At 30.8% G+C, this 27,950-nt stretch overlaps 1 protein-coding gene across 2 annotated transcripts; it reads right to left on the bottom strand.

Moving 5' to 3' along the window:
• Positions 1 to 27,889, bottom strand: Slc6a14 (solute carrier family 6 member 14). Of its 2 annotated transcripts, none has more exons than XM_063246304.1 (14): positions 27,382 to 27,889; positions 26,264 to 26,429; positions 23,455 to 23,586; positions 21,616 to 21,780; positions 20,712 to 20,838; positions 18,548 to 18,680; positions 16,576 to 16,716; positions 11,423 to 11,651; positions 9,156 to 9,281; positions 7,852 to 7,970; positions 7,273 to 7,372; positions 6,903 to 7,012; positions 2,162 to 2,329; positions 1 to 1,123 (listed from the first exon to the last, which is right to left on the bottom strand). In XM_063246304.1, exons 1-14 carry the CDS (start codon positions 27,427 to 27,429, stop codon positions 968 to 970), a joined length of 1,920 nt encoding a protein of 639 aa, XP_063102374.1. In that variant the 5' UTR covers positions 27,430 to 27,889; the 3' UTR covers positions 1 to 967. The 2 variants fall into 2 exon arrangements, with proteins under 2 accessions (XP_063102374.1, XP_063102375.1); XM_063246305.1 differs by lacking the exon at positions 27,382 to 27,889 and adding an exon at positions 27,145 to 27,320.
• Between the last annotated feature and the right edge of the window lie 61 nt (positions 27,890 to 27,950).

Here is a 27,950-nt window from a genome sequence, read left to right as displayed (position 1 = left end):
TTCATTTTTGACAAGTCTGGCAAGTTTATTTCCCATTATCATATAAATAAGCTGTCACCCATAAGCAGTAACTTACATAAGACAAAATCACTTTTCTTTATCATTCAAATATAACCATCATAAAATACTTGATGCCATTATCTCTTTAACATTTTATTGGTCTCCTGTGTGAAATTTAAATTAAAATTTATACAATTTAAAGAAGTACTCTTAATTTTGTGAAACACAATAGAAACTAGTTGTGTAATAGTATTCTTCAAAACATAACCTAAGGAAGAAAGAAAGTAATATAAAGAAATATTCAAAACTTCAAAATATTTGTGTTTGATTTCTAGATCTTGTTAAAGGATATATATTTCCTTTCTGAATTGAGTCTTTGTAAATAAAGAACACAACTATTATGTTTATAAATAAACAGCATGACTCACATAGAACTATGAGTCATCAACACATTAGATTTTAGACATATTTGTGTCAAAAGTATTAAACTATATCATTCATACACCATCTATTTAGTTCCATATATATAATTATTTCCAAGTAACTAAAACCTTAAATTTGTAATGCTTACATTTACATGAACTGATTCATTTTCCTTCAGCTTGAGAAAGTGTGCAGTGTGCATTAAGAGAACAGAATCAAATAGTATTTTTTAATTTGCATAATAAAAAACTTTACTAATAAAATTTTCAATGTATTAGAAAAAACATTACTGCAATATTTAAAAATTTCATTGTGAAACAGTTATGTGTGTATTATACAGATAACTAATCTAAAAAACATAAGAATATTGCTAAAAATTAATAAATTCACATTATATATTACATTCCTGTTTAAGTGGGATAAACATCTGTCATATTGTGAATATAGTATCTTCATTTTTCTACTCAATATACAAATAAATAAAAATTTCTGCTCTTCTAAAAAATCACATTATACAACAACCACATTTTTTAAAAATTATATTTCATTCAGGTGTTTCAAGTGTTTCATTGTCATTAATAGTAGGTATTTCGTGGTCAGTCATTGTATTAGGTCCCACCATGTCTTTATATCTTTCCCCACGATGTTGTTCCAGGTACGGACCCCAGTTAGAAGCAGGTCTAATGCAGCTTACAATGCGCTGAAATGCAAAAAGAAATTTTTTTCCTAGAATTTAAATTCTATAATGTACAAACAAGCTAATATAGAATTGTTCTGTCATTTAAAAAATTTTTAATTTCTTCGTTAAAAACATTAAATTAAGAATCATAGAAAAGTAAAAAGTGATAGTCTAAATTCTTTGCAAGGCATAGTCTACTAAGAAAAACTGTAATTAAATAGTTACTAATTTTCAGTAGAATTATACTACCATGTCATAATAAATATGAATGTCAATTATTTCAGAAGAATGGGTATATGAGCCCGTTAGAGTACCTGTGTCCCTATACAGTTCCTTCATGCATTCTCAAACATTTAAGGTGAGGTTGAGGTGAGAATTTAAAGTAGTATGTAGTGGGATGTGCTTCTAGAACCAGAGAAAGGGAAATCCACTATCAGACCACTGATTTAAATCCATGCTTAGGTGGGCCAAACCATTAATTTAAATCCATTCTTTGATGAGGTTGGGAATGTATTTTAATAAAATCTCCTGCACCTACCTTGTTATTTTTCTGGCAAAAAGTCATAACCAACTCCACCTCTCTAGGCCTCCATGGAAGAAGAATAATTATATTTTATACAGCTCATTTCAACCTAAACGCACCATTACGACTTGTATTAAACACATCATTAGAACTTAGAATCAGATAAGACATTAAAAGTAGAGATTGTAGACTTAAAAAACAAATGACTCATTTGCTTTGTGACATTTTTAAGGACAACTCAGTACAAAGAGTTAAAACTTACAGAGTAAGCACTATAATAGAGCCTGAAAATACTGCAACAAGCAAGACTAGATTCCTTGCAAAAGTAGCATATAGCACACGACAGGCAGACACACACATACATAAAGAAAACAAGGTTATGCATTGGTAACAGAAGGTTATATCTAGTATAGAAGTAGTCAGAAGAAAGACTGATTAATTTGATTTCATATAAACTCATATTACTGCTATATATATAAATTAATCATTTTTATCAAAAGTACTTAACAAACTACTTAAAAATGTAAATTGCTTACTTGACAGATAGTTCCTTTGGCTTGAGTTATTTTTATGACAGCCACAATTGGAATCCAAATAGTACAAAAAGTAATAATACACCACCCTATGATAACAGCCCAGTCAGGGTATGGAATGTCAGCATACACAGGATTATGAAATTTCACCAGTGACCAGATTAAAATTGCCTATGAAAGTAAAACATGAAATCTGATGATTTGACTATACAAATTACTAACAATTTGATTTCATTCCTAAGAAGTAATTTATCAAAACAATTAAAATGAGAATACAAAAACTAATCATATAACAAGCCAGAAGTTAACAAAATGAAATGACTTGTTTTTTCTTTAGTAAATTCCACAAAAATGAATATTTTACATACCTATAAAAGATCTGAATACTTGTTTAACATTCAGTATATTTCAATAAAATGCTTGCTCATTTAGCATATTTAAAGTAAAATAAATATTAAATATTTTATTAAGCCTCTTTCTCTTTCCTCTTTATTATTAGTATAACATATATTTGTGATATACAATAAGCATTCATATTGGAGAACTAGGCCATATACATATGAAATCTTGGTTCCCTTATTTCCCCTTCCACTCTTTCTTGTCTTCTTCTATCCTGCTATTGAGTATTAGTGAGCTTTCAACTTATTTTTCCACTTAAATTGTTTTTATTTATAATTTTTAAAAAGCATAAAGTATACATATTAATGAGAACATTGTGTGTTATTTTGATGCATGCACACATTGTACAATGATTGATTGAACACCTATTTTTCAAGCATTTATCATTTATTTATGTTAGAATTTTCAAAATTATTTCTTTTTGAAATATGCAGTACATTGTTGTTATCTCTGATAACCAGACTGCATAATAGCACACCAGAGCTTTTTGATTCCACGTAACAGTAACTTAGTAGTTCTTAGTCAATATCTTCCTATCCCTCTTCACATACTCTCTGCAACTTCTAGTAACCACCATTCTGCTCTTAAATTTTATGAGATCAAATTTTTAGATTCTACATATGACAATGACTATGTCATACTTGTCTTTCTGTACTTGGTTTATTTTACCTAGGATAATGATCTCCTATTCTACTCGTGGTTTTGTAAAGGACAACGTTTCCTTTTATCTGTTTTCTGTATATGTAACATATTATCTTTATCTGGGCACTGGCAGTTTCCATTTTCTGGTTATTGAGAATAGTGCTGTAATAAATAGGGAATGCAAATGTCTCATTGACGTACTGATTTAATTTCCTTGTGGGATATTTCCAGGAATATGATTGTTGGCAAGTATGTAGTGAAAAAAAAAAAACCCTGGCAAATTATTGCTAAGAAATGTTAATTAGTATAGCCATTATGGAAACTAGTATGGAAATTCTTTGAAATATTAAAAATAGAACTAACACATGACTTAGGAACATCACTACTGAGTATATATTCAGGGTAAATGATCTTTCATTTATAATAAAATATTTTAATTCTATACTATACTATAAATACCCAGCATCAATAATTGTAATTATTATTATAATTATTACAATTATTAATGTAATTGTGCATTTTTCCTGGACATGCTTGTCTCCTTAAGGTTGTTTCTATTATTTTTCACTGAACAGAGCACCTCTTACATCACTTCAAAGTATATATGCATTTACAAATTTACTACTTGAGCATTTCTACTGAAACACACTTAACTTTCAGTTTCTTATTGGGAAATAAGAAAAATAAGTGCATGGCGCAACAAAATATGAACCTTAAAAATGAAACAATTTTAAATCCAGTGTAGAAAAAAAAATGTTTTAGGAGCCGGCCAGCTGCCATCAGGGGCCCTGTACCAGCATGGGCAGGACAGGCCGCTAGCCACACCCTTGTCACGTCATTGGGGGAGTCTCTGTATAGTTTCTCATGTCTAAAGAAGTCCACCCTGTACCCTCTTGTCTCCTTGGGAATCAAGGTTAAGCAAAACCCAGCTGTATGGCCAATTCCCTTACACTGTGGACAGGAAGCCAATGTGGGAACCACCTGGGACCCCACAATCAGCTTATCTAGAAGAAACCAGGAAAATGTCCAGATGAAGGAGCAAAAGGCACGCACCTGCACTTCACACACAACAAGTGCTAAAGGATATTCTGAAGAGAGGTAAAATTGACCATGGTTCCAAAAACAACAGCAGAGGGAAATCACTGAGTGGATCATGCAATTGAATGGAGGGATGGTGGCCTGGAGAGATCTAATGAGCCCAAGGAGGCCAAAGAATAAGCAACTCTTTGAGGCCTTACCACCATCAGGGGAGCATCAGTGAACCACCATCCCATACCCCTCTACCACTCCAGGAACTATGCATTGGAGGGAGGAATCCAGGTGCCTAATCTAATGCCCTACATCAGGGGACTGGCAGCCAATTCAGGAAGCATTTGGGATGCAATGATGGGCTGATTTGAAGGAACAGAGGAAAAGGTCAAGAAGAAAATATAATCTTAGACTTTCATCCCACACAGAACAAATTCAAGAGACACAGACATAGTAGAAATTAGAAGTCACATACTTAAAATTTCTGAAAAAATAAGAGCTGAAGTAAAGAATCAACTTAGTTTTTGTATTGATTGCTTAATTTTATATCCCTATGTCTGATGGTCTGGACAGCTATTTTGAAGATGACAAGAGGCATTGTGGTAGCCATGGTTAATTTCCTATTAACTGGTTTTGAAGTCCTGTATTGTTTGCATTGTTTTTTTTGTTTGATTTTAGTCTGTTTTGTTTTGCTTTCTTTTATTATGTCTTACAGTATGGGTAGATTTTTTGACGATAACAAGATATAATCTGGTAGCTATCGTTGATTTCCAATTATCTTCTTTTGAAGTCCTATATCAATTTCATTGTTTTGTTTTGATTGGTGTTATTTTGTTTTATTTTGTTTGATTTTATTATGTCTGATGGTATTGGTGGTTATTTTCAGGATAACAAAGGGCATTATGGTAGCCATTGTTGATTTCCTATTATCTTGTGCTGAAGTCTTGCATCACTTTCAATGTTTTGTTTGGATTGTCTTTATTCAGTTTTATTTGGTTGGTTTTATGCTCTTTAAAATTAAAAATGTTTTTAAAAACCTAATAAGCATAATGAGGCACTAAAACTACTTTAAAATCTGCAAAACAAAATAAAACTCAAAAATCCTCTAGTAATTTCTCTAAATTTAGACACTATCGTTTAGCAAACACAAAAACAAAAACTAAAAAAAGAAAGAGAAAAAAGGATTCTAATAATCTTTATAAATAGATATTGAAGTACAATTTTAGATCTGAATGGATTAAATCCATAAATTAATTTACATATAATTTAAATATATTTCACAGTTATCACAATTGTATATAATAGTAAGAAAATGAATGAGGGAAAGTGGAGTCTATTATAAGTAATTTTATATAAGGTAGTCGGCAATATATATATATATATATATATATATATATATATAATTAATGTTTAATACTTTTGCATTTAAAGTAAACCCAATTGTGAGAACTATGAAATCAATGAAAAACTAGCTGTTTAAGAAGCCCAGTGGACAGAAATGGTGGTACATGCCTGCAATCCCAGCACTTGGGAGGCTGAGGCAAGAGGATCCCTGTGAGTTCAAGGCTAGACTTGGCCACTTAAGTGTATTCAAGCCCAGACTGTTCTACAGAGTAAGATCTTGTATAAAGAAAAAGAAAGAAAGAAAGAAAGAAAGAAAGAAAGAAAGAAAGAAAGAAGAAAAAGAAAGAAAAGAAAAGAAAAGAAAGAAAGAAAGAAAGAAAGCCTAGTGGGATCCTGTAGGTTGACTAAGGGACTTGTTATATATATTTGTCCAATGAGGAAAATGACATGACATTTGGAGACACTATCGAAGATACTGAGTAATATGGAAAATATGAGTATTTTAATTCATCACATCCAGGCCCAAACTACTCATTACTTAACACAGATCTCATAACTCTAAAAACATACATAAAACTTAACATCTAATAAAAGCAATCAAAAGCAATTGAATTACTTAATGGTCTCTTCTAGGAAAAGATTTGAAATATGAAAGCAATGAGATCAAAACATATTTATGAAACTTTGTTACTATCCCAGCCTCACTATTAATTCTAGTTCATAGCAATTTTCCATTCCATGAAGTATTTGTTTTGGGATTAAACTAGTTCCTTTTTAAACTGTTATCTGAATACTTGATGTCATTATACAATCTATTGACACCTGTGAGTTTCTCATTGTAATTTCAGAAACTAAATACATCCTTGATAAACTGAAAAAATATGCTGTCTCTTAGCAATGAGAATATTTAAAATGTACTCTTTAAAGGTGTCATCTAGGTTTTATGTGTCTTAGTATTTTCTGGGAATAGAAGACCAATTAAGAAAATCATTGGCAACTCAGTATATCTTTTAGAGAATGAACAGATACATCATTTCTTTTTATTTAACCTATTGATAAACTTTAACTCATTTGCTACTTTTTGAGGTTTTAAGAACTATACATGCTTCATTGGCTAAATGTTTAAACCTATCACCTAAAAAATAATAATGCAAAGGCTAAATTTAGGTACTATGAAAGCATTAACCATAAATGCTGCAAAACTTGAAAATCATTCCTTTACATTACTTTTTCTTATTTTTTCTAATGTTAATTATTCTCCAAATTTATTTTAGAAGCATTTAAATGAAAACATTATTGTCTGTAAACTAATGATGCATTATTAACTTACAGTCAACAGGACAGGTGTAATCGCAAACCAGCAAACTCTCCACCATAACCAGAATATCCAGTTCTTTGCTCCAATCATCATTTCTATATCTTTGATGAATTTGTTCCCTCCTAAAGAAAACAATAGAAACAGTAATGTTCATGGTTTCCTGAAATAATTATTTTCACTCAAATTATCTTTCTATATCTAAACACATTGTTACCCAGAATAAATCATAACCTACACTTAATTTTCTTCACAATATTCCTGCAAATATATACTTGCACATGATAATAATGTAATTACTGATAATGCAATTATGTAAAGAAAGAAAGTAATAAAACTAAACAATTTTAATAAAACTTTTAATCATTCTCTAATCACCATTTACCATAAATCCAGATGATTCCTATTATTTCCAGAATAGCAGCGATCAAAATACCCCATCCGGCACAAAAGTGGTCAATTAGATGTACCCAGTATATTCCGGCCTAACAACAACAACAACAACAACAACAACAAAATGTTGATTATTTCTAAAAATATTTTAATTAATTTTACATTTGATGATGTATTCAAATAAATAATTTGAATTTAACACATTCTCCCTAGTTTCGGTTCTGTTAAAATATGAAAAAGTATTTTAAGTATCAAATACTTTACACTCTAGAGAAAAATTTAGAAAAGTTGGTTATCAGAAGGGTTTTCCATGTCTATAGGTTTTGTAGTAGCTTCCAAGAAACCTACATGATTAAAGACTATAATCATATTGTATTTGGGGAGATAGTTATTACTGCACATCTTCTTCTACAAAACATACTTACTAAAAAAGTTACAATGAGAGAAAGTTAAAACCTGGAAAACCTTAATTCATCTAGAACATGGACTTTTCATTAAACAGCCTTTTTTTCTTTTAGATTCTGAAGTATTTTTCTAACATTCTTTATGAAAATAAAAAGTTGCAACATACCTGAGTCACACAGATGAGACCAAGGAGAAATAAAACCAAACAGCAACCTGAAGTTATTATAATTCTCATTTTCTTCATGGCTTTTGGAAATAAGTCTTGAATTGTTGTTGTAATTGTTTCTTCAGAAGAAATAAGTGGCACTTTATTATCACATCAATAAAGTTAATCATGCAATTCAACTTTCAACTTCTATTACAAATTACAAATAATTTCAACTTGCATTACAAATATATACAGAAAATATACTGATTTAAAACAATGCTTAGAGTTCTTTCTCTTAGCAGTGACCACTTGTTGATTTTGCTAAAAAGTCAAAGCAGCTCTATTTGTTGATTTAAGTCCCCTTTATAAAGCTTCATACTAATTGTAACTATAAGGTAATCAGTGGCTGAAGTAGTTTTCCAAAAGAGTTAATGGGAAGGAAGATTCTCATAGGACTTATATTAAGCAACTATTTTAATCAGAGCCATATAGAAAATAACCAAATGACAAAACAAAATAAATAACATAGAGATAGAAGACATTCTATGTTTAAGAAATGTTTCTGTTAACTAGGGAACAGCCTAAGAGTAAAAAGACTTATAAGTGAAAGTATTAAGAAATATGTTTGTGATTTTCTAAGGACTTTGAAAGCCAATCAGAAGAATGTGGACTTCATCATATAAACAGAATAAACCATGGCAATTTTTAATGTATCAATAATATGATGGAAATTATTTTAGACTTTTCTAGTTTTGTGTCTTAGAGAAAACTGTATAAATATATATAAATAGAGTCATGAATTAGACAGTCATTCCAGCAATATGTATAATTAACAAAAAAGGATCCCAAATACCCATCAATATGGTACCAAGTGGTGTATATTGATTTACATGTTTATGCATAACATCAATCCACAATGCAAATAAAATAACTGTCAAAGTAATGTGTATGCTATGTAATGTCACATTTCATATTCACTTAAAAATGAAATATTCAAATTTTATATTATTCATGAGTATAAAAACAATGTCTACAAACATGTACTGAATAAAACATAATCCATGATTAATGATTGACTCTAGGAAAAAAATATGAATTACATTAGTGAAAGAAATATAGGTGACTAAAGAGATTTCAAATTCACCTATTACAATTAATTTTCTAAATATATATGAAACAAATGTAAAAATATTTCTTTTTAAATTAAAAATTCAGAAGGATTCTGCGAATAACAGCTATAGGAAGTGATAGCAGTAACAAAAGGGTTTTCAAGAAACCATGATCTGAAGGTTTTGTTAACACTGAAAGTATATATTACTTACCAATGGCAGCAAACTGTGAATCAAGACCCAAAGTTAAAAGCATTAAGAAAAATAATACGGACCAAAATGGACCTCCTGGGATTTGAGCTAGAGCTTCTGGATAGGCAATGAAAGCCAAATCAAAACCTAAGAAAATATACAGCATTTTAAGTTACTTGCCAAGAAATTTCACAACTTTTATTTGCATAATTATATTTTTAACACTTTTATTAGCACATTTTCTGCACATAATGATTACATTAATCATGGGGAGTTGTACATGTGCATAACACAGTTTAATTTATTTTTCATATCATCTCCCTCCACTCTTTCCTCTCTCCATCGCTTGGTTCTCCCTTCCCTTCTACAAAAGGTCTGTCTGCCTGTTTCCTATTATCTGTCTTTTACTTTTCTATTTAATTTGCTTATATTTTGGGTTTCTCCTATAAGAGAGTCCATGCAATATTTAAGCTTATGCTTCTGGTTTACTTCCTTAGTATTATTTTCTTGAGGTACACCCATTTTCATACAAATTATTCAAGTTTATCATTTTGAAAATTAAAATAATAGAAACATGTTATCTTTCTTGCAGTGTAATCTGTGACATACAATCTTTACCAACTGTCTCCCTTTTTCTTCTTAAAATATTTATCTTTGTTGTATTATGATATGATAATATAAACATATGACATAAATTAAGCTAGTGAGATAAATTTTACATGTGGAACATTTCTCACATAAGAAATTCAACTATTTTAATGGTGTGTAACCAATTTTGTTTTTTCAGGATTGGTGAAGAACAATGACTCTCTTAAACACTAAAAACCTAAATTAGGTCACTTGATCTTAGGCTAAAAGTTCTACAAGAATTAGAATATCTGAAAAGATATACACATCTAAGTAACTTCTTAGTCTTCATCTTTCTTTTCAAATGTTTACATAGAATCACTAGTGTCATTTTAGCAGTTTATGGATGCCTGCAAAATTTTACACAATAAAACTATAAATTTAACCTTCTTTTTTATTTGCTGTAACCATTAGGGATCTTTTTTATGTTCTAGTTTTTATATGTTCTTCAGTTTCAAGTATTTCATTTTTGTAACTTTCCAGAGACCTAACCTAAGATTTATAAAACTAAGCTTCTAATCTAAACTCTAACACTTAAATATTTGAGCTTATGAAAGACATAGGTAATATTTATGTGCATCAAAGTACTATGAGGAATTGGAAATTAGAATATCTCCAAGATTCCTCCTAGTCTTGACATTCCATTAGCATTCATCATTACTTCCATCAAACAATACTAGCTATAATAAAATTTGCTTAAGGAATTTCTATTTAAAGAATCTTATGATTCTTTTCATGGGAATTTTTAGCCAAATAATTCAACATCTTTAATGTGCTTTTCCTTTACTTTTTTGTTCAATATTTATTTTTATTAGTACATGTTTGTTGTTTATAACAATTACGCTTATTGTGGGATGTTGCTACATGTACACAACACTCAATTAGTTTTCCCTCTCATGCCTACCCTATGCCTCCATCTCTTGGTCCCCTTCCCTTTTGGAAAACATCAATCTCCCTATTTCTTATTATCTGTCTTTTATTTTACTCTATTTTGGGTATCTCATATAAGAGAAATATTGAGATACTTAAACGTGTGGGTCTGATTTATTTCACTTAACATTATGATTTTGAAGTGCATCCATTTTTCTACAAATGATTCAAATATGTCCTTCAAGACACAGTATTAAAGTTAGGAAGTTTATTTATGAGATTCCTTGAAATCAGAACACAGTCAGTGTCATGTGTGATTTTAATATATTTCAAGATCCAGATCCATATTTTGTGTTCTTTCTATATGACTGCAAACATGTTAGTAATAAAAAATCAATAAATAATGTAAATAAATAAAATTCATATCTAATGCTGGAATAGTACATAAGAGAAATTGTATACTGTATATATTATCTCTCTCATAATTCATGATGTGCATAGCATAATGCCAGAACTTGTTATTATGTCATAGGAAGCACATATTAAAAATCAAACAAAATTTTAAAAAAATTTGGCTTGCTAACCAATTATTCTCCAATATACACTTGCTTGCCAAGAACATCTAAAAATAATTATAAGAATAATAATATTATTAAAATAAATTATGTAAGATGAAGTGAAATGAAAAATATCTCTTAAGTCATGAGTATAAATTGCTACAAACTACACGAGAGTTTTATAAGTGAGCTACATTGAATTAATGCAAGTTGAGAAAATATAGTGCTAGATACCTGATTTTACAACCTGAGAGACTTCCTGCCCGGATACATGTGCCATATGTCCCAATATAGAAAAAATAGCAAAGCCAGCAAACACGCTGGTGAGACAGTTTGTTATGCATATTACAATCGCATCTGAGAAGCAGTTGTTATGAAACTTATTATATGATGACAGTGCTACTAAGCCTCCCCATGCCACTGAGAGGGAATAAAATATTTGAGTAGCAGCATCCTTCCAAACCTGTAAGAGAAAATTAAGATTTTAAAACAATATATTGTTAGTTTATTTTTATAAAATATTAACATATAATTATGAATATATATTATAAAACAATGAAGAACTAATTGCCCACTACCCAGCTTAAGAAATAAACCAGTCTTTTAAAGCCTTCCATTCCTCCTCCTAATTATATTACCCTTCTATCCTCCAGGGGTAGCTCTAATTTCAATTTTTGTGTTTACTTTTCCCTTATTTTTTATACTTAGTTTGGCGTATTTTTGAATTTATAGAAAAGTTATTTCATTGCATGTAAAGTTATACAACATGCTTTTCCATTCACTATTATGAGATTTACTCATTAGCTAGTTAAGCCATGTAAAACTTCAATTTAATTAAAAACTAAAACAATAGGCAAATTCATATGGTTAAATTAACATGTGTAGTTTTAATCATTTTTCCACTTTTATAGTGTCCCGCTGTATATTCACTACAGTTTAGTCTTTCCCCTAATAATAGGTATTAGACTGCTTAGTACTTTGTTATGTATCTTTGAACATTCTGTACATGTCTCTTTATCATGTAGATGGGGAAGTGTGATGTCGAAGTTTATAGGCATCCTCTCTTTGCTGAATCTTTCCAACTTGTTCTCCAAACTGATTGTACCACTTTGTACTCCCAATTTATGGTTATGAGACTTTCCCTTTATCTATATCCTCATTATGACTTAGAATTTTAATTTGACCCAATCAAGTGGCTGTGAAATGAGATTTGAATACTGTCATTTTCCATAGGAATATTCCCTGTGGAATTCCTGTTCATATATTTTGCAATTTTTTGAGTTATTTGCACTGACTTCAATAATTATTCATGCATTTAAGCTATAATTGTTTGTCTGTTTTATCTGGTGCTGTTTTCCTCCAATTTGTGTTTGTTTTTCACTTTTTTGCATTGTGTCCTTTAATGAATCAAAGATTTTATTTTTGATATAATATAGCTGAAGTTTTATTTCTTCACTTATATATGTGATCCGTGTTACTTAGAAAATACTTAGACAAAGGTTGTAAAGGCATTATTCTACATTTTCTTCTAAAAGAAAAAAAAATTGCTTATTGTGTTTAAACTTCATTTTAAATCGATATTGTGCATATTAATATTTGGATTGCCAATTTATGTTATTATATCAACTGAATAATTCAGTTCAGTTGTGTTTTCTCCACATTTGCCACATATAAATTTCCATTTGCTCTAGAACCTAGTACTGAGATTACTATTCTGTTCACTGACCTATATGTTTATACCTATGCTAATACCACTATAACATTACAATATTATTTAATATCTGGAAAAATAACTCCTCCATAGTTTTTACGTACTAGGAATTTAATTGGAGTTTTCTTCATTCTTCATATCAATATGGGGTTAACAAAAAACACTAACAACATTTAGCAAGAATAATATAGAAGATACCCCTTCACATCCTTAACGTAATTCCATGTTTTTATTATTCCTCTTTCATAATTTACTTCTCCAATGTTTATGTTAAAGGTCAATAATTATTCTCACAAACCAACTTAATTCAATCCATTTTTAAGAATGAAGCATATACAATTTTCTGAAAGAAAAAAATTAATTGTTCAAGTTTCAAATAAAAAGGACAGTTAAATTACAGGGAAAAGGTGTCATTTCAATGCTTCATAAATTGGATTTATCAGTGTAAAACAGACAATAAAACATCAGGGTGACTATGAGTTCTAGCTCTGGAGTAAAAAAAAAATGAAGTTAATATCAGGCATCTCTTGCTTCCTTTCTTTTGGATATATCTGTTATCTTTAATTTTGGTTCTCCACTTAGGTTTTCATTTTTTATAGTATATATTCCTATGTATATGTTCTCCATAAGATAGAAACTGACAACAATAATCAAACATGCACCAATAAAAATGAATTATAACACCAATAAAATTTAATACTACTACTACTAATAATAATAATAATGTCCAAAAAATGATGTATAAAGAAATGAGAATTGAAATTTGCAAGATACTTAAAAATGGCTATTATTGTTATTATGGGAAGTAAACATCAATTGATGATCCATTTCTAACATTAAAGTTAAAAACAAAGATTTGAATATTACTTCCATAGAAACAAAGTTGCTAAGGACCAAGCATACGGCAGGTCTTCACAATACAGTTTGAATTTAGGCTGCAGGAGGCCAGTATGAAGCAAATTGGATGAAAGGGTAGATAGATACATGTATATATAGATACATCCATACCTAATTCATAAATTAAGGTTATTTTGTTTATGTATAAAAAATGTATGTTAGAAATACAGTATCACCTTATTTCTTAGATTGTTGCCTGTATTAAGAGATGAATACCATGGATATGTTGTTCTCTCAGCCTCCTTTACTTAATGTCTTATGCATGCATATGTGACTCAATGGGAGCTGGAGTTCCGTCTGGCAGTTTTGGATTGCATACAAATCTTACTACACAGTTTTCCAAAAAGCATTGACCACAGTTTCAAACACAATGTTAATCTCTTTAGCTATCAATTTTATACCTATGCATAAGATTATTAGATTAAGATTTAGGAAATTTTAATTCTACTTGCACTAGTTGGCTGCGTACACTTGTTTACCTTTGAAACTTTCAGTGTCCCAGTTTCATCAGTTTCACTATTAAATGAAAACATTAGTAAAATAACCTCAGAAGACTACTGTAACTATAAATTTGCATGGTTCTTTACTTTCCTGAAGACCTCAATAGACAACCAATAGTCAAAGAAAAGGAAAAACATGCACTTGTGATTTCACATTTAAAATAGGAAGAATAAAAAAGATCTAAGAAAAACAACTCTAATTACCAGAAAACCCAAAAGACAGAGTGGGGTGGTATAATGGACATGAATGGGTGGCAGGATTAAATTTCAAATTTTATCTGGATGCAATTTTAATTGTTGAGTTGTATGGAGCTATGGTATTCTTAATTGAGGAACTAAAACGTAAAGCTCTATAAAATAGACATGTATTTCTCAAGACATTTTTAAGAAAATACAAAGTCCAGAGGTCTGAGGCTTGTAATAGTTATTTAAAGAATATCAAAGGGCTTATATTTTTCTTTAATTCTTATTTTTATTGGTACATGTTTAAAGTACAGAATGATTATACTTTTTGTGAGGAGTTGATATGTACACACAATACATCTTAACTTTTTATTCATCCCTGTCTCCTCTTTCTATTTCTCCACAGCCCTATTTTTTTAAGAAAAAAGAGGACCAGGGATTTAGTTCAGTGACATAAGTGCCTGCTTGGCAAATGCAAGGTCATGTCTTTGCTCCTCTGTACCAAAAAAGAGAGCACACACAGAGAGAAGAAACTCAAAAAGCAAAAGAGACAAACAACAACAATCCCAATATAATAACAATATGTTTTTAAAACAAAATGATAAGAATTTGACAATGGTTGTAATCCTTTTGCAAAAGGGAAGAAGACTAACGGATTTTTCAACTGTGTTCAAAATAACTAAGTTAAAAGAAAATGGTGGGACTATTTCTTAGAGAAAATGTAACTATGTTAGTAAAATGACAGTATTTAAAGTAATTATGTATTAGGTCTAGTTTATATGAAGTTAACATTTCCAAAGTACATGAATCTATTTTATTTTATTCAATAACCTCACAGAATCTCAACTTATAATTTATCTGTTACTTACCACTAGAAGTAATGTTTGACTTGAGAAAAACTAACAAACTTAACACAAGTGAGGCCCAAAACAAATAAGGAAATGTACTAAAATGGCCAGGAACACATCAGAGCATTAATCACAAGACAATAACAGCAGGTTATGATTCTAAATAATTTAGCCTTATCACGAATAATCATGTTTAAAAGCTTTTGAGCACAATTAAAGAAAACAATAACCAGAAATAGACATTTCAGTTTTCAAAAAAATGTTAACATCAAATTCCTGTGAGTAAAGCTGATAAATTTGACATCAAACACCAAAAAGATTCTACAACAAATATTCAAGATATCTGACTATATTTAGAAAAGAAAATATCAATGGCTGGAAATTATTATAATTTCCACAAAGAATACCATAACAAACTGAAATTAATATCATTTTGGTTACCATTACTAATATGGAAGTAAGTATTAGCATAGTTTTTCTTGACTTTAATATAATATTGTAAGTTTTTAACTGACTAGATGATTTACATGTGCCAAAAATGTGATTTCACTGACTACTATAAATGTAAAATATACTTAGGCCATATCAATACAAGAATAGCATCTGGGTACACCTGTTGTTAATCTGCTAAAAAAGTTTTTAGAAGATTGTACGTTCTTAAAACACACAGGAATTATCTGGAAATAGGCTAAATTTACAAGAGAGCTATCCAGTTCATATTAATAGTTCTTGTTTATTTTGCTAGTATAAGAAATAGTTTTCCTTATGGAATATTTAATCCATGTTTGTGTTTTGACTTTAGAATCCATTAGGTCAAATTGACTTTTGGTATACTGACTTTTGAAGATAATTAAAAATAGATTATTAAACTTTGAACAACAATTTTATAGCTACTATGAGTTTATTCAATAAATCACATAGTCCTAACCAAAAAGGTGTAGGTATTTATACAGTATTCTTTCTCAAAACAATATAATCCAAATCCTGCTCATCAAAATAAAACAGATATATAAATAAAGGACTTCTGAAATCCCTTTGTGAAAAATGATCTTACCTCCAGTAGGAAAGCATCAGTGTCATGTTATACAGGTAATTAGACATCCTAGTGGACAGAAACTCTAATGAATTTAACTGCTTGATCTTTTTGCCAACTACTGTATCCTGATACTCAGATTAAAACAAAGAGCTGTGGCATTTGATTATAAGGCATATCTCCTCAGATAATTTTAAACCAAAGTAAAGTCTTACTTCAGCTTCCTGAAGTTTACTAAAGTTTGAGTTCCCTCCAATGTAATATGCAATTCCTTTCGAGGCTCCTTCCAGAGTTGCACCACGTATCAAAAGAATGATTAAAACCACATAGGGAAAAAGGGCCGTAAAATATACCACCTGTGAAGAAAAACATCAAAAATTAGTGTTTTTCTAAATCATGGTATATACTTGTAGACAAATATTTTAGCCAGTTCAGATAGTTAAAGTACTGGAGATTTCATAATGCTATTAATAAGTCTGCTGATATCCACACCAAAGTTGGTGCAATTTCATATTTTTGTTCTCACTACTCATAAATGATCCATTTCCAAAATCAGTTGGATGCATTCAGGAATATTTCCTGGGTTCATATTGTAAATAAACAATATGCCAGCAGTGATAACTTTGTATCTAGATAAAATGTTTCCTTAAATATAGTCTTATAGCTGGGCGTGGTGGTGCATACCTGTAATCCCAGCACTCAGGAGGCTGAGGCAAAAGGATCACTGTGAGCTAGAGACTAGTCTGGGCTACAAAGTGAAATTCAAGACCAACCTGAACTGCATAATGAAACCATGTCTCACAAAGACAAAAAAAAAAAAATAGCCTTATAGATGTCTGACTGAACCTAATGGAAGGTCTTTCAGTTTACTATTATATCAAAGTATGAAGGAAAATTATTTAAAAACCTGCAACGCTTAACACATCTTAAATCTCCAAAAAAAGGAAAATATCTCCTAGTATATACCCCAATCCCATGAAAGCTTTATTAAACTGAATACTGAATACTTGTTATTTAAAGCCCCCATTATGAGCGTTTGACAGCACATACTCTAGTGTGATACTTCTGAAAACACTAAGTTCCAGGTGAACAGATTGCCTTTCAGGCTGGTTTTTCATTAATATGGATAGTTTTTTGATTCATAGCTGTCCTGAGTTTGATAATATCCCCAGGGAGGTAATTTAAACAAGTTGTTCAGAGACCAATAAAAAATAATTGCCTACATAAATGGCCTTCGGTGGATTCTTTCAATATTAACATCAAAAAGGAGCCAAAAAGCTTTCAAAAATGTGCAACTGGAACATGTTGGGAAGTTTCTACAGGATTTGCGATGCTCAAATTATTTTGGTGATATAATAGCACATTTTATTACATCTTAACGTTAATAATATTCTAGAAACACAAAGTTAATATCCCCAGGATTTTTGTCTTCCACCTTTCAGATAAATTTACACTAGTAGTTAAAAACACATACACACAATCCAGAAACCCTAGCTCTTGAGAAGCTGAGGTAGGAGCATTACTGAAAGTTTGAGGTCAGCCTGGGTTGCATAGTGAGTTCAAGGCTTGCCTGAAATATTTAGTTAGACCCTGTCTTAAAAACAACGAGCAAACAAACAAGACACATAAAAATTTACTCTTCTTATACTGTGAAACTTCTCAAAGAGAAAATTTCATGTTTTCTAAATTTGTCATTATGTTCTCTGAAAGTGTAATATTAAAACAATTAATAAACAAAATACAATATTTTTCAGAATAGCAGGTTCGGTGAGAGAGCATATATTGAGTCAATTTTGGAAAACTTTAAGAGAATAATCGCATAGGATTTTCACTCTCTCCAGCAAAGGAAATCCTGGTACTGTTACTTTATACAACATCAGTGTAGACTTTCCAGTAGTGGGTCAGAGAGTTTAAAAATGTATCTTCAAGGCTCAATATGCTGAATCAATCATAAGCATCTGAATTTTGAGTAACAAACAAATTCAGAATTAATTTTTGTTTATTTGCTCTGTTTCTAATGGTAGCAGTGATCCTATTTACTTAAAACTAAGATGCCTACTTAGAAAGCTTTTAGTATCTGGAAATATTATCATTATAGATAAACCATGCATTTGATAATGCTTGGCATTAAACTATGATGAAAGTGGAAGTCAGTTATATCACTACCTAATGTGTTTTACTAATTACCTTCCCAGAAGACTTGATGCCTTTAATTAAAGCTGCTCCAACTATGATCCAAGCCAGTAAAAGACAGAGTGCCAAATACCACACAATTTCTCCAGTCTCATCTATTCCATTTGACCGTTGAAGTGCCACTTTACTGAAACATATAAACTCTTTTATGAATACAGAACTGTTTGTATAAAAAGTAATAAATTCTGTGATATGTTTCATCCAAGGGGAAGCTCTATGACTATTATATATTAACATCAATATTCTTTGAGTCCTTTATTAGTAGAGGCTATTGTATAAATGAACAAAAACTTGACGAAAAAGTCAAGCTCTGAACCTCAAAGATAACCAGAGCCAATCTAAATTTTCAAAATTGCTAATAATCCCCTAATATGTTAAGCTCCTTTATCTAAAAAAGTTAACTTTAAATCTAATGGCTACATTTGACTCAATACATTACTTTTCTCAGATTAAAATAATGAGTAAAATATTTAAAATTATGTTATTTAAATTATGTTTTAATAAAATATTTAAAATTATGTTAAATTTTATACAATTATCCTTTACTTGTGTATATCAACAGGCTCAAATGGACCAATTATTTACATATTTTTCAGTCTTTCCACAAAACTCCCTCTTTTTCACTAGCAATGTACATGGACATATAATCTTAATTCTTACCTGAATGGGAACATTTCAATCTTCAAAAACTTTTAAATTTACATCATGGAATATAGTATAGAAGTTCCTCATAAAATTATAAAATATATCTACCATATAACCTAGCATCCAATTATTGGGTATACATTTAAAGAAATGAAATATGTACATCGAAGAGAAATTTGCACTCCCATGTTCTCTGTAGCACTATTTGCCATATCCGAGACATAGATTGACAACAACCTAAGTGTCTGTCAACTGATGAATAAAGAAAATATCACACATAATGAACATTTCCTGTCATATGAAGAATGAAATCGTATCATCTGTGACAACATGGCAGAACTGGAGAGTGTTATTTGAAATCAAATAAGCCAGGCACAAAATTAAAAAAAAAAAATACTGCATGATTCTAAGAAAGGTGATCTCATGTAAGTGTAAAGTAGAACAATGATTACCAGAAGCAGGAAAACTGGAAGATGGGAATGGGGAAAGGTTAATTAGGAGGTACAGTTAGGTTGGATTAAGAAGTTCTGGTATACTCATATTCTATCCTGCTCCTATATTTTCATTACAATGAATGACTGAAAATAATAAAAGAAATATAGAAACAGTTATGTATTTAGTTTTAAAGGATTACTTTCTTGGAATAAAGTTTCAATGATAAAATTTTTAAGCTACTGTCTAAATTGTTACTTTGTGAAGGCAGAGTAAAAATAATTCACAAATATAATAATACTGTGCAATAGCACAGTAGAATGACTATAATAACTACATATATTGTACATTTCAAAAGCTACAAGAAAGAATTTTTAGAAATTTTTCACAAAAAAGAAATGATAAATGTTTAAGTATATAGGTATATTAAACATAAGTGTATTAAACCTGATATAAACACTGTATAATATATTCATTAATATGCACAAGTTTTACATTATTAGTTAAAATAAATGAAAATGTTATAAAAGTTATAGAAGTGGTTAACATGTAGATGAAGGAGAGTTCATTCAGTATTAGACACAAAGATATTAGGTAAAGGTAAGAGCTGGCATAAAGAAGGACGATTTAAAATTAGTACAACATAAATATAACCTTGAATATCTATTCTTACTATAAAATGGCATTAGTGTACAAAGTAGATATTGATAAAATATTGCCTTAACAATTTTGCTCCCTGATATTACCCATTATCCAACTGTTTATCATTAAATTTTTCTCCTATACTTGAAATGTTTTCTTATAAACAAACTCCTAACATAGGAAGTTCTGAAAAACTCATTACAGTTTTGCGTCCATTGAACAACCATTTTATAAAAAACACATTGTTGACAAAGTCCTAGTCTTTCAAATAATTGCTGTTTACCTAGGATACATAAATAATTGAGTCAAATGAAATATAATTCCCTACAAGTTCCATTTTTTCAATTTATGTGAGTTAAGGAAAGAAATGGCCAATATATCATTGCCACTTATAAAAAATACTTTTTAATAATATGTGTTTAAGAACTGAATCACTTACTTCCAATACTGTTCACTGGGAAGTTGCCTTGCTGCGTAAAATTCAGAGTTATTGATACATGTAAAGTTGTTGTCATCTATCCAGCTCATATTCTCTCCAGCTCCTATATTTTCATCACAATGAATGACTGAAAATAATAAAAGAAATATAGAAACAGTTATGTATTTAGTTTTAAAGGATTGCTTTCTTGGAATAAAGTTTCAATGATAAAATTGTTAAGCTACTGTCTAAATTGTTACTTTGTGAAGGAAGAGTAAAAATAATTCACAAATATAATATGATACTTTCATCCAGTTCTTAAATATTCTCCACACTGAACAATACTTCAATCTTCATCTCTAAACCACTAAAAGGTAAGAGTGAGTATAATGCGATCTGTCCTTTTAAACTGTAATTGTATTTATAATGATAACGGTTGTATAATAACCACTATTTCACTTGAGGTTTGGTACTCTAACGAACTTTTTGTAGGTGGACTTAACATATCTAATCTACATAGACAAATCAATGTTTTAAAATTTCTCAAAAGTATTAAAACTTTACACTTTGATATGTAACCTGGTAACATCCTACAATATTCATGCTACAGTATCTCAAAAGTTTGTCAATATATTGACATTGGCAGCATTCATTGTTTCCTGAAATACACCATTCTGTGATTATAGATAGTATTTCTCTCTCTTTATCACTTTGTCGTATTTCTCTCCTGGCCAAGACTTAGGCCTAAAAGATTTTACCCTCAAAAATTCAGGTTACATATGCTATACTTCGCTTTAGGTAATGACCTATGAATTATTTAAAATTTCACCAAAGTTGGTTAGAAGATTATTTAATGCTTTAAGCTTATCTGGAAAAAATGATATGGAGTTGATAATACTTTAAAAAGTAAATCAATGAAGTTTACCTATAGGTGATCTGCTACAGTTATTATCTGCCCAAGGAGGGGAACAGGTTTTCCATGGCAAAGGACTTTGAAATGATGCAAATAAGTAGAAAATACTATACGCAATTATGACATTATAATATATTGCCACAAAAATGGATATCAGAACCATCGTAATTCCCACACCTGGAAAAGAGAACAATTAAAATATACTCAAATGAAATTTGTTATGCTAATTCTTTATATAATTCCATCTCAATTTTCACAATATCTATTTAATGATAAAACAATTTCAAAAACTGTTTTCTTGTTTTTGTGCAGGAAAATCAGGGGTAGAAGGAAATGGTACTTTACAAGTAGCTTGCTTCCCATTTTAAAAACTATTTTGACAATTGATTTCCTAAGACAATTGTTCAGTTAATTAGAAAACATAAAATTTCCAAGGAAAATGACCTGATTCAAGGAATCAAATTTATGTAAAGCCTGTATCAATTTTTTTAGTAAGTCTGAAAATTCTTATCACAAAGGGCACATTGGAGAATTTTTTAAGTCAAAACTTATATCTACTGGGACACTGATGAACACTTCAATCTTTATCTCTAAATCAACATTTTGGCAAGGAGAAAATAAAGCCTTTGAATTAACATGTTTAAATGCCACAATAGAATATTTTCACAAGCATACATAAATATGACTCAGTAATTCAGTAACAACCTGAATGTAAACATCCAAAATTTAATTCATTAGTTTCAAAATGAAGTTTTATATGTTAAATATAATTCCTAAACTTAAGGCTAGCCTTTTAGGTAGCTTCCTCAATCTTGCAGTACAATGTTCTATTCACCTCACTAGGAATTTATTTTTATGTCACACTGAAATTTTTCCAAATAGTTTTTAGCAGGTATTACATTCCAAAATGATATTTAATCACTGGAGAATGGAAGTTTGATGTTTAACAACAGAGCTATTTTCAGTTTTAGCTGTTTCCTAGTCTATTAAGAGCATACAAGAAAAAATGGTGATCTGATTTTCAACTTTTCTGAAAGAAGATTTTTTAAGATGTGTAAAGACAAAGACTATATATGAAGTACTTAAAAAGCCAGAGTACCAATAAAATAAAAGTTCTTGAGAATCAGAGCCAATGAAGTTAATGTACAACAAACTGTCAAAATAATTTAAATATGAAATTAAGAAAATACATAATGACACTCTTACAAACATCTCTAGTGTCCTTCCTAACCCTTTCCATACCTTCAATCAGGTTAAACAAATAAAATTAATATCCTATTTTCAAATTCTATGGAGTCAAATTATAAAGAGAAGCAATTAGCAAGCTCTATTGCCTTATAATAGAATATTGTCAGAATACTGTTTTAATTTTTATTTTCAATTAACAGATAATATATTTTCACATACACCATGAGTTTTGAAGTATAAATACATTCTGGGATGTGTAAATTTAGCTGATTAACAAATTCATTATCTCACAGACCTATCATCCCAATTTTAGTATATGTGCTGCAGAAGCTAGCACACAGAGCTCTCATTCAATTGTTGAAAACACTTTATACCCCTATTTTCAAGAGCAAAATATGTTGTCATAACTATAGTTACCATACTCTCACTCTTGAGCTTATAAACTTGTAGATTATAAGTATTTTGAAGTTATTTCTCCTATATAGCTTAGCGTTATATCCTTTGACCAGCACCTCACCTTTCTATAAAACTACCCCATCCTCTGGTAACAGTTATTCTGTTTTTAGCTTCTATGCAATCAAACATGTTAGAATTGTAAACATTTCTTAACTATGTGGTGAAGACTTCAAGCAATGAACATTATAATAACATTTTAATACTAACCTTGAAACAATGGCAAAATCCTCCAAACAAAAATAGGTCCCTGACTTGAAAATTGCCCCAAAGAACATTCTAGGAAAAAAAGTGGTAAACCAGCCAAAGCCAGCATAGTTGTATATGGTATCAAGAATGCACCTAGAAAAGGCAAAAAAGAATAAAAATACTATTACATTTCAAAATATTGATGGACTCTTTACAACAAGTGTGATATTTTTGAAGTCTCCTGATTGCAGTAAAGTCAGAACGTAATAATATTGGTTCTCAAATTCATATTTTCCGTGACACAGTGGCTATTTCTCATCTAGGGAAATGATGATGATATCATTACCTAATGAGATTGTTGCAAATATTAAAAGCAACATCTTAAAAAGTAAGATATAGGATGTGAATGTTCACAATCTGTGGAGTTGGAAGGGCCTAGTTTAAAATGCTGCTCTATTATTTGCTAGTTATATGACCTCAGGTAATTTCCCTAACTCTTGAACATTATGTTCCTCATAAAGGGGGAGAATAATACAAACTCATCAGTTTCTGGTACAGGATCAAATACTAGGCCTATATGAAAACACTTAGCAACTTGCCAGACACTAGCACATGTTCATTCTTAATTTCTTCTCCTTCTTTAAAAATAGAGGTCCATTTTTAAGACTGAGGGTCCAAATACTAAACAGACAGAGTAGAAGTTATCGAAATTGCATTCACTAATTTCCAAATAGTTACAAGACTACTCAGTGTGAGTAAGTTTGTAATAGTTTTGATGAAATAATCTGAAATTTGTAGGCATGCTCATAGTTAACTCTCAATTTCAGAAGGATCAATTCCCCTTTCTCTCCCTTTATTCAGTTCCCTTTCCTTTAAATTAAACTTATATCATTAATCATCTTTTCTGTGCACTCTTAGGTATACGTGCACTCTTAGGTAATAGTGCTCACTGAAACCCTTAGCAGATAAAAAATTGAAACAGGGAAGAATTTTAAAATCATTAATCTAATATTCTGGAAGTCTTGGTAATGGTTAATAAAAGTGATGTGTGAATTAGTAGATAAAACATGTTTTGAATTATGTATGTGCTATTTACTCATGTTAAGGTTTTCCTCAAGTATTTTTCATATTATGGAACTGTATCACTGCATCTAGGAATTCTGTTTTCCAGCCCTTAAAATAGATTTGTTACATTTCCATATTTAAGTGGCTTTGCTTGAATGCTAACCTTAGAAGAAGTGATTAGACCCATAGAGAAAAAAATATATATACAGATGTTACAATGTGCACAGCATCATTACTATAACTAAAAGGAGTGTAAATACTATTAATATGAAGAAAAATAACACAAAATATCCCTACCTGTTACTATAAATAAAGGTTTATTAGCCCATAATTAGAAGGTGTCTTCAAAATGGTGTTTCCACAAAATTATTTTATTATCAATAACCTTATTTCATTAGTAATAATAACCATAAATGACAAATAGTTAATACAATTTAGTGGCCAATGATGACATTACGGTTAGTGGCCAGTGTTGACATTAATATGGTTTGACACTTCTTTTGCATAAACTACTAAAAAGTATATATAAATACAATTGTTTCCAGATTTTATCAATCGTTTTTCAAACCTGATCATATTTTTAAACCCAATCACAGTCAATAAATTTGAATTTTATGTTCCTCTTCTTGAGTAATGACACAATTTAAAAAATCTAGATCTTCTATTATCTATTACCTAATGATGAGACACTTAAAAACTGACAACCAATCTAACATTAACTTTCAGAGGAAATGAATGGAAAAAAAAAAAAAAGAACAGACCAAACAATACTGTTTCATTTGAGATGTATTTTTAAATTCTCAATAAAAATAATTTAACATCTTCCCTAGAAATTTATCAGAAATAATGGTTGTTTTCTCAAGGAATAAGAATTCTAAATATTAGAAAAAATGATTTGAAGGAAGTCTAGGTGCTGTTCTCCAAACTGAATCTTTAGACATTGACCTCAGAAATGATTGTGATTTCTACGTTCTTTAAAAGCTAATATTTACACTACACTCATTACTGAATGAGTTACATTCTCTAAGGACAAGTAAATAAAATACCTGCAAGTGAAATATTACAACATTACTTGTGGATTTTGTAATTCATTTTAGTTCTCTTAGTTAATCATCTCAGTTATTTTTCCCCTTGTTCTCACAGAACCTACCTTAGTGACTACAATGTATAACAGGATTATTTTGCAAGAACAAAAAGCCTAGCCTTGACATAAACTCTATTGTATTTTAGAGGGATCTTCTATGTGGTCAATTCCTTTTGGATATATATCACTTAAAATATTAATTTTTAATTATTTTAATAATTTTATTTTATTATTTTAATTATTTCTTTCTACACTGAACTATACCAAAATGTAATGTCTATTCTAATAAATCAAGCAATTTATGTGAATTTCTTAACAGAACTGCATTTACCTGCTTTTCCCTTGGATTCAGCTATAAATTAATTAAACAAAGTATCACTTGAGTTTGAATAGATCATCACAGGAATATGCATAATTTTCAAAAATCCTAGGTGAAAATTTCATGGGGTGTCAATCAGAAGTCGAGAAGTACTAAGTCTAAAGCTTTTATGAAGTTTATGCATGGGAATTCTTTGAAACCAGATTCCTAATTGAGATAGTAGTTTACAGTCTACTCATAAATGTAATATCCTTGCTTCTCTTCTTGTACTGTTTACCTTTCCTTATCTCCCAAAATATCCTCAGAGATCATATGGTACCCCAAGTATTACTAGGGGAGAAAGAAAAAAGCCAAGAGGTTACCTCCACCATTGCTGTAGGTCAGATAGGGGAATCTCCATACATTTCCCAATCCCACTGCATATCCGACCATAGATAAGAGATAATCTGATTTTTTTGACCAGTTACCACGGTCCTGATTCTCATCATTTTGGTCAACGTGTAAATTCTCAGATATACTTGCCACTTTCTGAGGAGAAAAAATAACATATTGTCTTTCTATTATCACAAACCCCAAAGAAGCAAATTTTACAGAAAAAGAAGAGGAGAAACAACAAAGCCTAAACACTGTATTCATGAGGAAAGAACCTAAAGTTGGGAATGTTTCTGCTTTTAGACATAACTCTTTCTTGAAATAAAAAAAATTCTGTTGGTAAATATTTTTACTGTCTCTTCATCTGAGACCACCAAATGTTAAAGAAAAGGTTAAATGTTGCAGCAACACTAAGGAAAAGCAAAAGTGGACAAATCAGTTTCAAATACAAAAGTTTTAATGATGAATTAGGAAAAATCAACACGCTTTAGATTGTAAATGATCTTTGAGATGAAGGATAAAATGTACCTTCCAGTGGAGTAAAAAAAAAATAATTATACAGTCATTTTCTTATGTGCTGAGACTTTTGAATGTTTGAGATTAAGGGAAGTTTCACTGCCTTCCTATGTTGGAGCAAAATAAATCCTTCTCTAAAAGCCACAGAATCAAATATAATGGCAAATTTTTCTGTTCCATCAGGTGAAGCAGCTCTCACTCCAATTCCGGAGGTGGGAGGAGATGGGATCTCTCCCAAACTGCTAGCTGCTTCCAGGAATGGAAGTTTCCTCAGGTAAGGTAAGGACAGTGTTTCCCTGCAGCACATGGGTAAAGTCTAAAGAAGAACAGAGAATAGGATTTTGTGGGTACTCACCAAGCAAGGCTGAGATGGTCCTAGGTCACCTAGTTCCTAAAATAAGAGCTGTTCTCTTTTTTCTCTACTTTATGAGGTGATTTCAGACACACTTGAAAATAGTTAAGCCAAAATTTGAACAGGGAGCAGCCCCAGGAAACAAAAAAAAAAGAGATTAACCCTCCCTCTTAAACGTCCTCTTCTTGGGCTCTCCACTCCTCTAGTAGCTCCCAGTCCTCAACCTGCTGGTCCACCTACCTCCTTTCCCTTGCACTTGAAGAAGCTCAGGCACTTCAATTTGTCCATGGTTTACTGACACTCTCTGTTTGCTCCACCTTGTGTCTCCTCACAGTCTGGCTGAGCTTGACAGGTGGCAGGTGCACACTCCTCAGTTGTTACCGGCCAGAGTGAGCCACCTTGCCTAGGGGTGGAACTATTTATGGAGGAAAGTTCTCCCTTCCCCCCTCCCGGAGCCCAGTCGTGTCAATTACCGGAAGGGACTAAAGTGAGGCTCTGGTTTTTCCCCAGGTAATCCTGCATGTAGCAATTCCCTGCCTTGGCCCCAGGAAAGGGCTGAGCTGTGGAGGAGTGGAGCAGCCAGAACCCAGATGACAGACAGCCTTTGACTCAGAGCTGTTAAGGTGCCTTAGAAATCTTGTCCTTTTCCTGGATTTCCTACTTCCTTCTCACCTTGCCTCTCACTGTAATCTCGGTTCTGAGGTTACAGTGATCTCCCCTGGTGTGGGAGTCCGTTCTGCTCACCAAGATTCCTCTACACACACCATACCACCCTAGGCCCCTTTCCCAAAGTTTGCCCCTCATTAGAA

The sequence above is a fragment of the Cavia porcellus genome, unplaced genomic scaffold (genome assembly GCF_034190915.1).
Source record: "Cavia porcellus strain 051 isolate PalLab524CR breed Dunkin Hartley unplaced genomic scaffold, mCavPor4.1 scaffold_3, whole genome shotgun sequence".
Taxonomy (NCBI): Eukaryota; Metazoa; Chordata; class Mammalia; order Rodentia; family Caviidae; genus Cavia; species Cavia porcellus.
This window is presented reverse-complemented; position numbering and strand designations above follow the sequence as displayed.

Excerpts from the sequence above, each read along its gene's own strand:
- Slc6a14 (XM_063246304.1), bottom strand. The coding sequence starts at position 27,429 with ATGGACAAATTGAAGTGCCTGAGCTTCTTCAAGTGCAAGGGAAAGGAG. Across the intron at positions 26,430-27,381 it reads TCAAGTGCAAGGGAAAGGAG|AAAGTGGCAAGTATATCTGA; the intron begins GTAGGTGGACCA and ends TTTTCTCCTCAG. Across the intron at positions 1,124-2,161 it reads CCAAAGGAACTATCTGTCAA|CGCATTGTAAGCTGCATTAG; the intron begins GTAAGCAATTTA and ends TTTGCATTTCAG.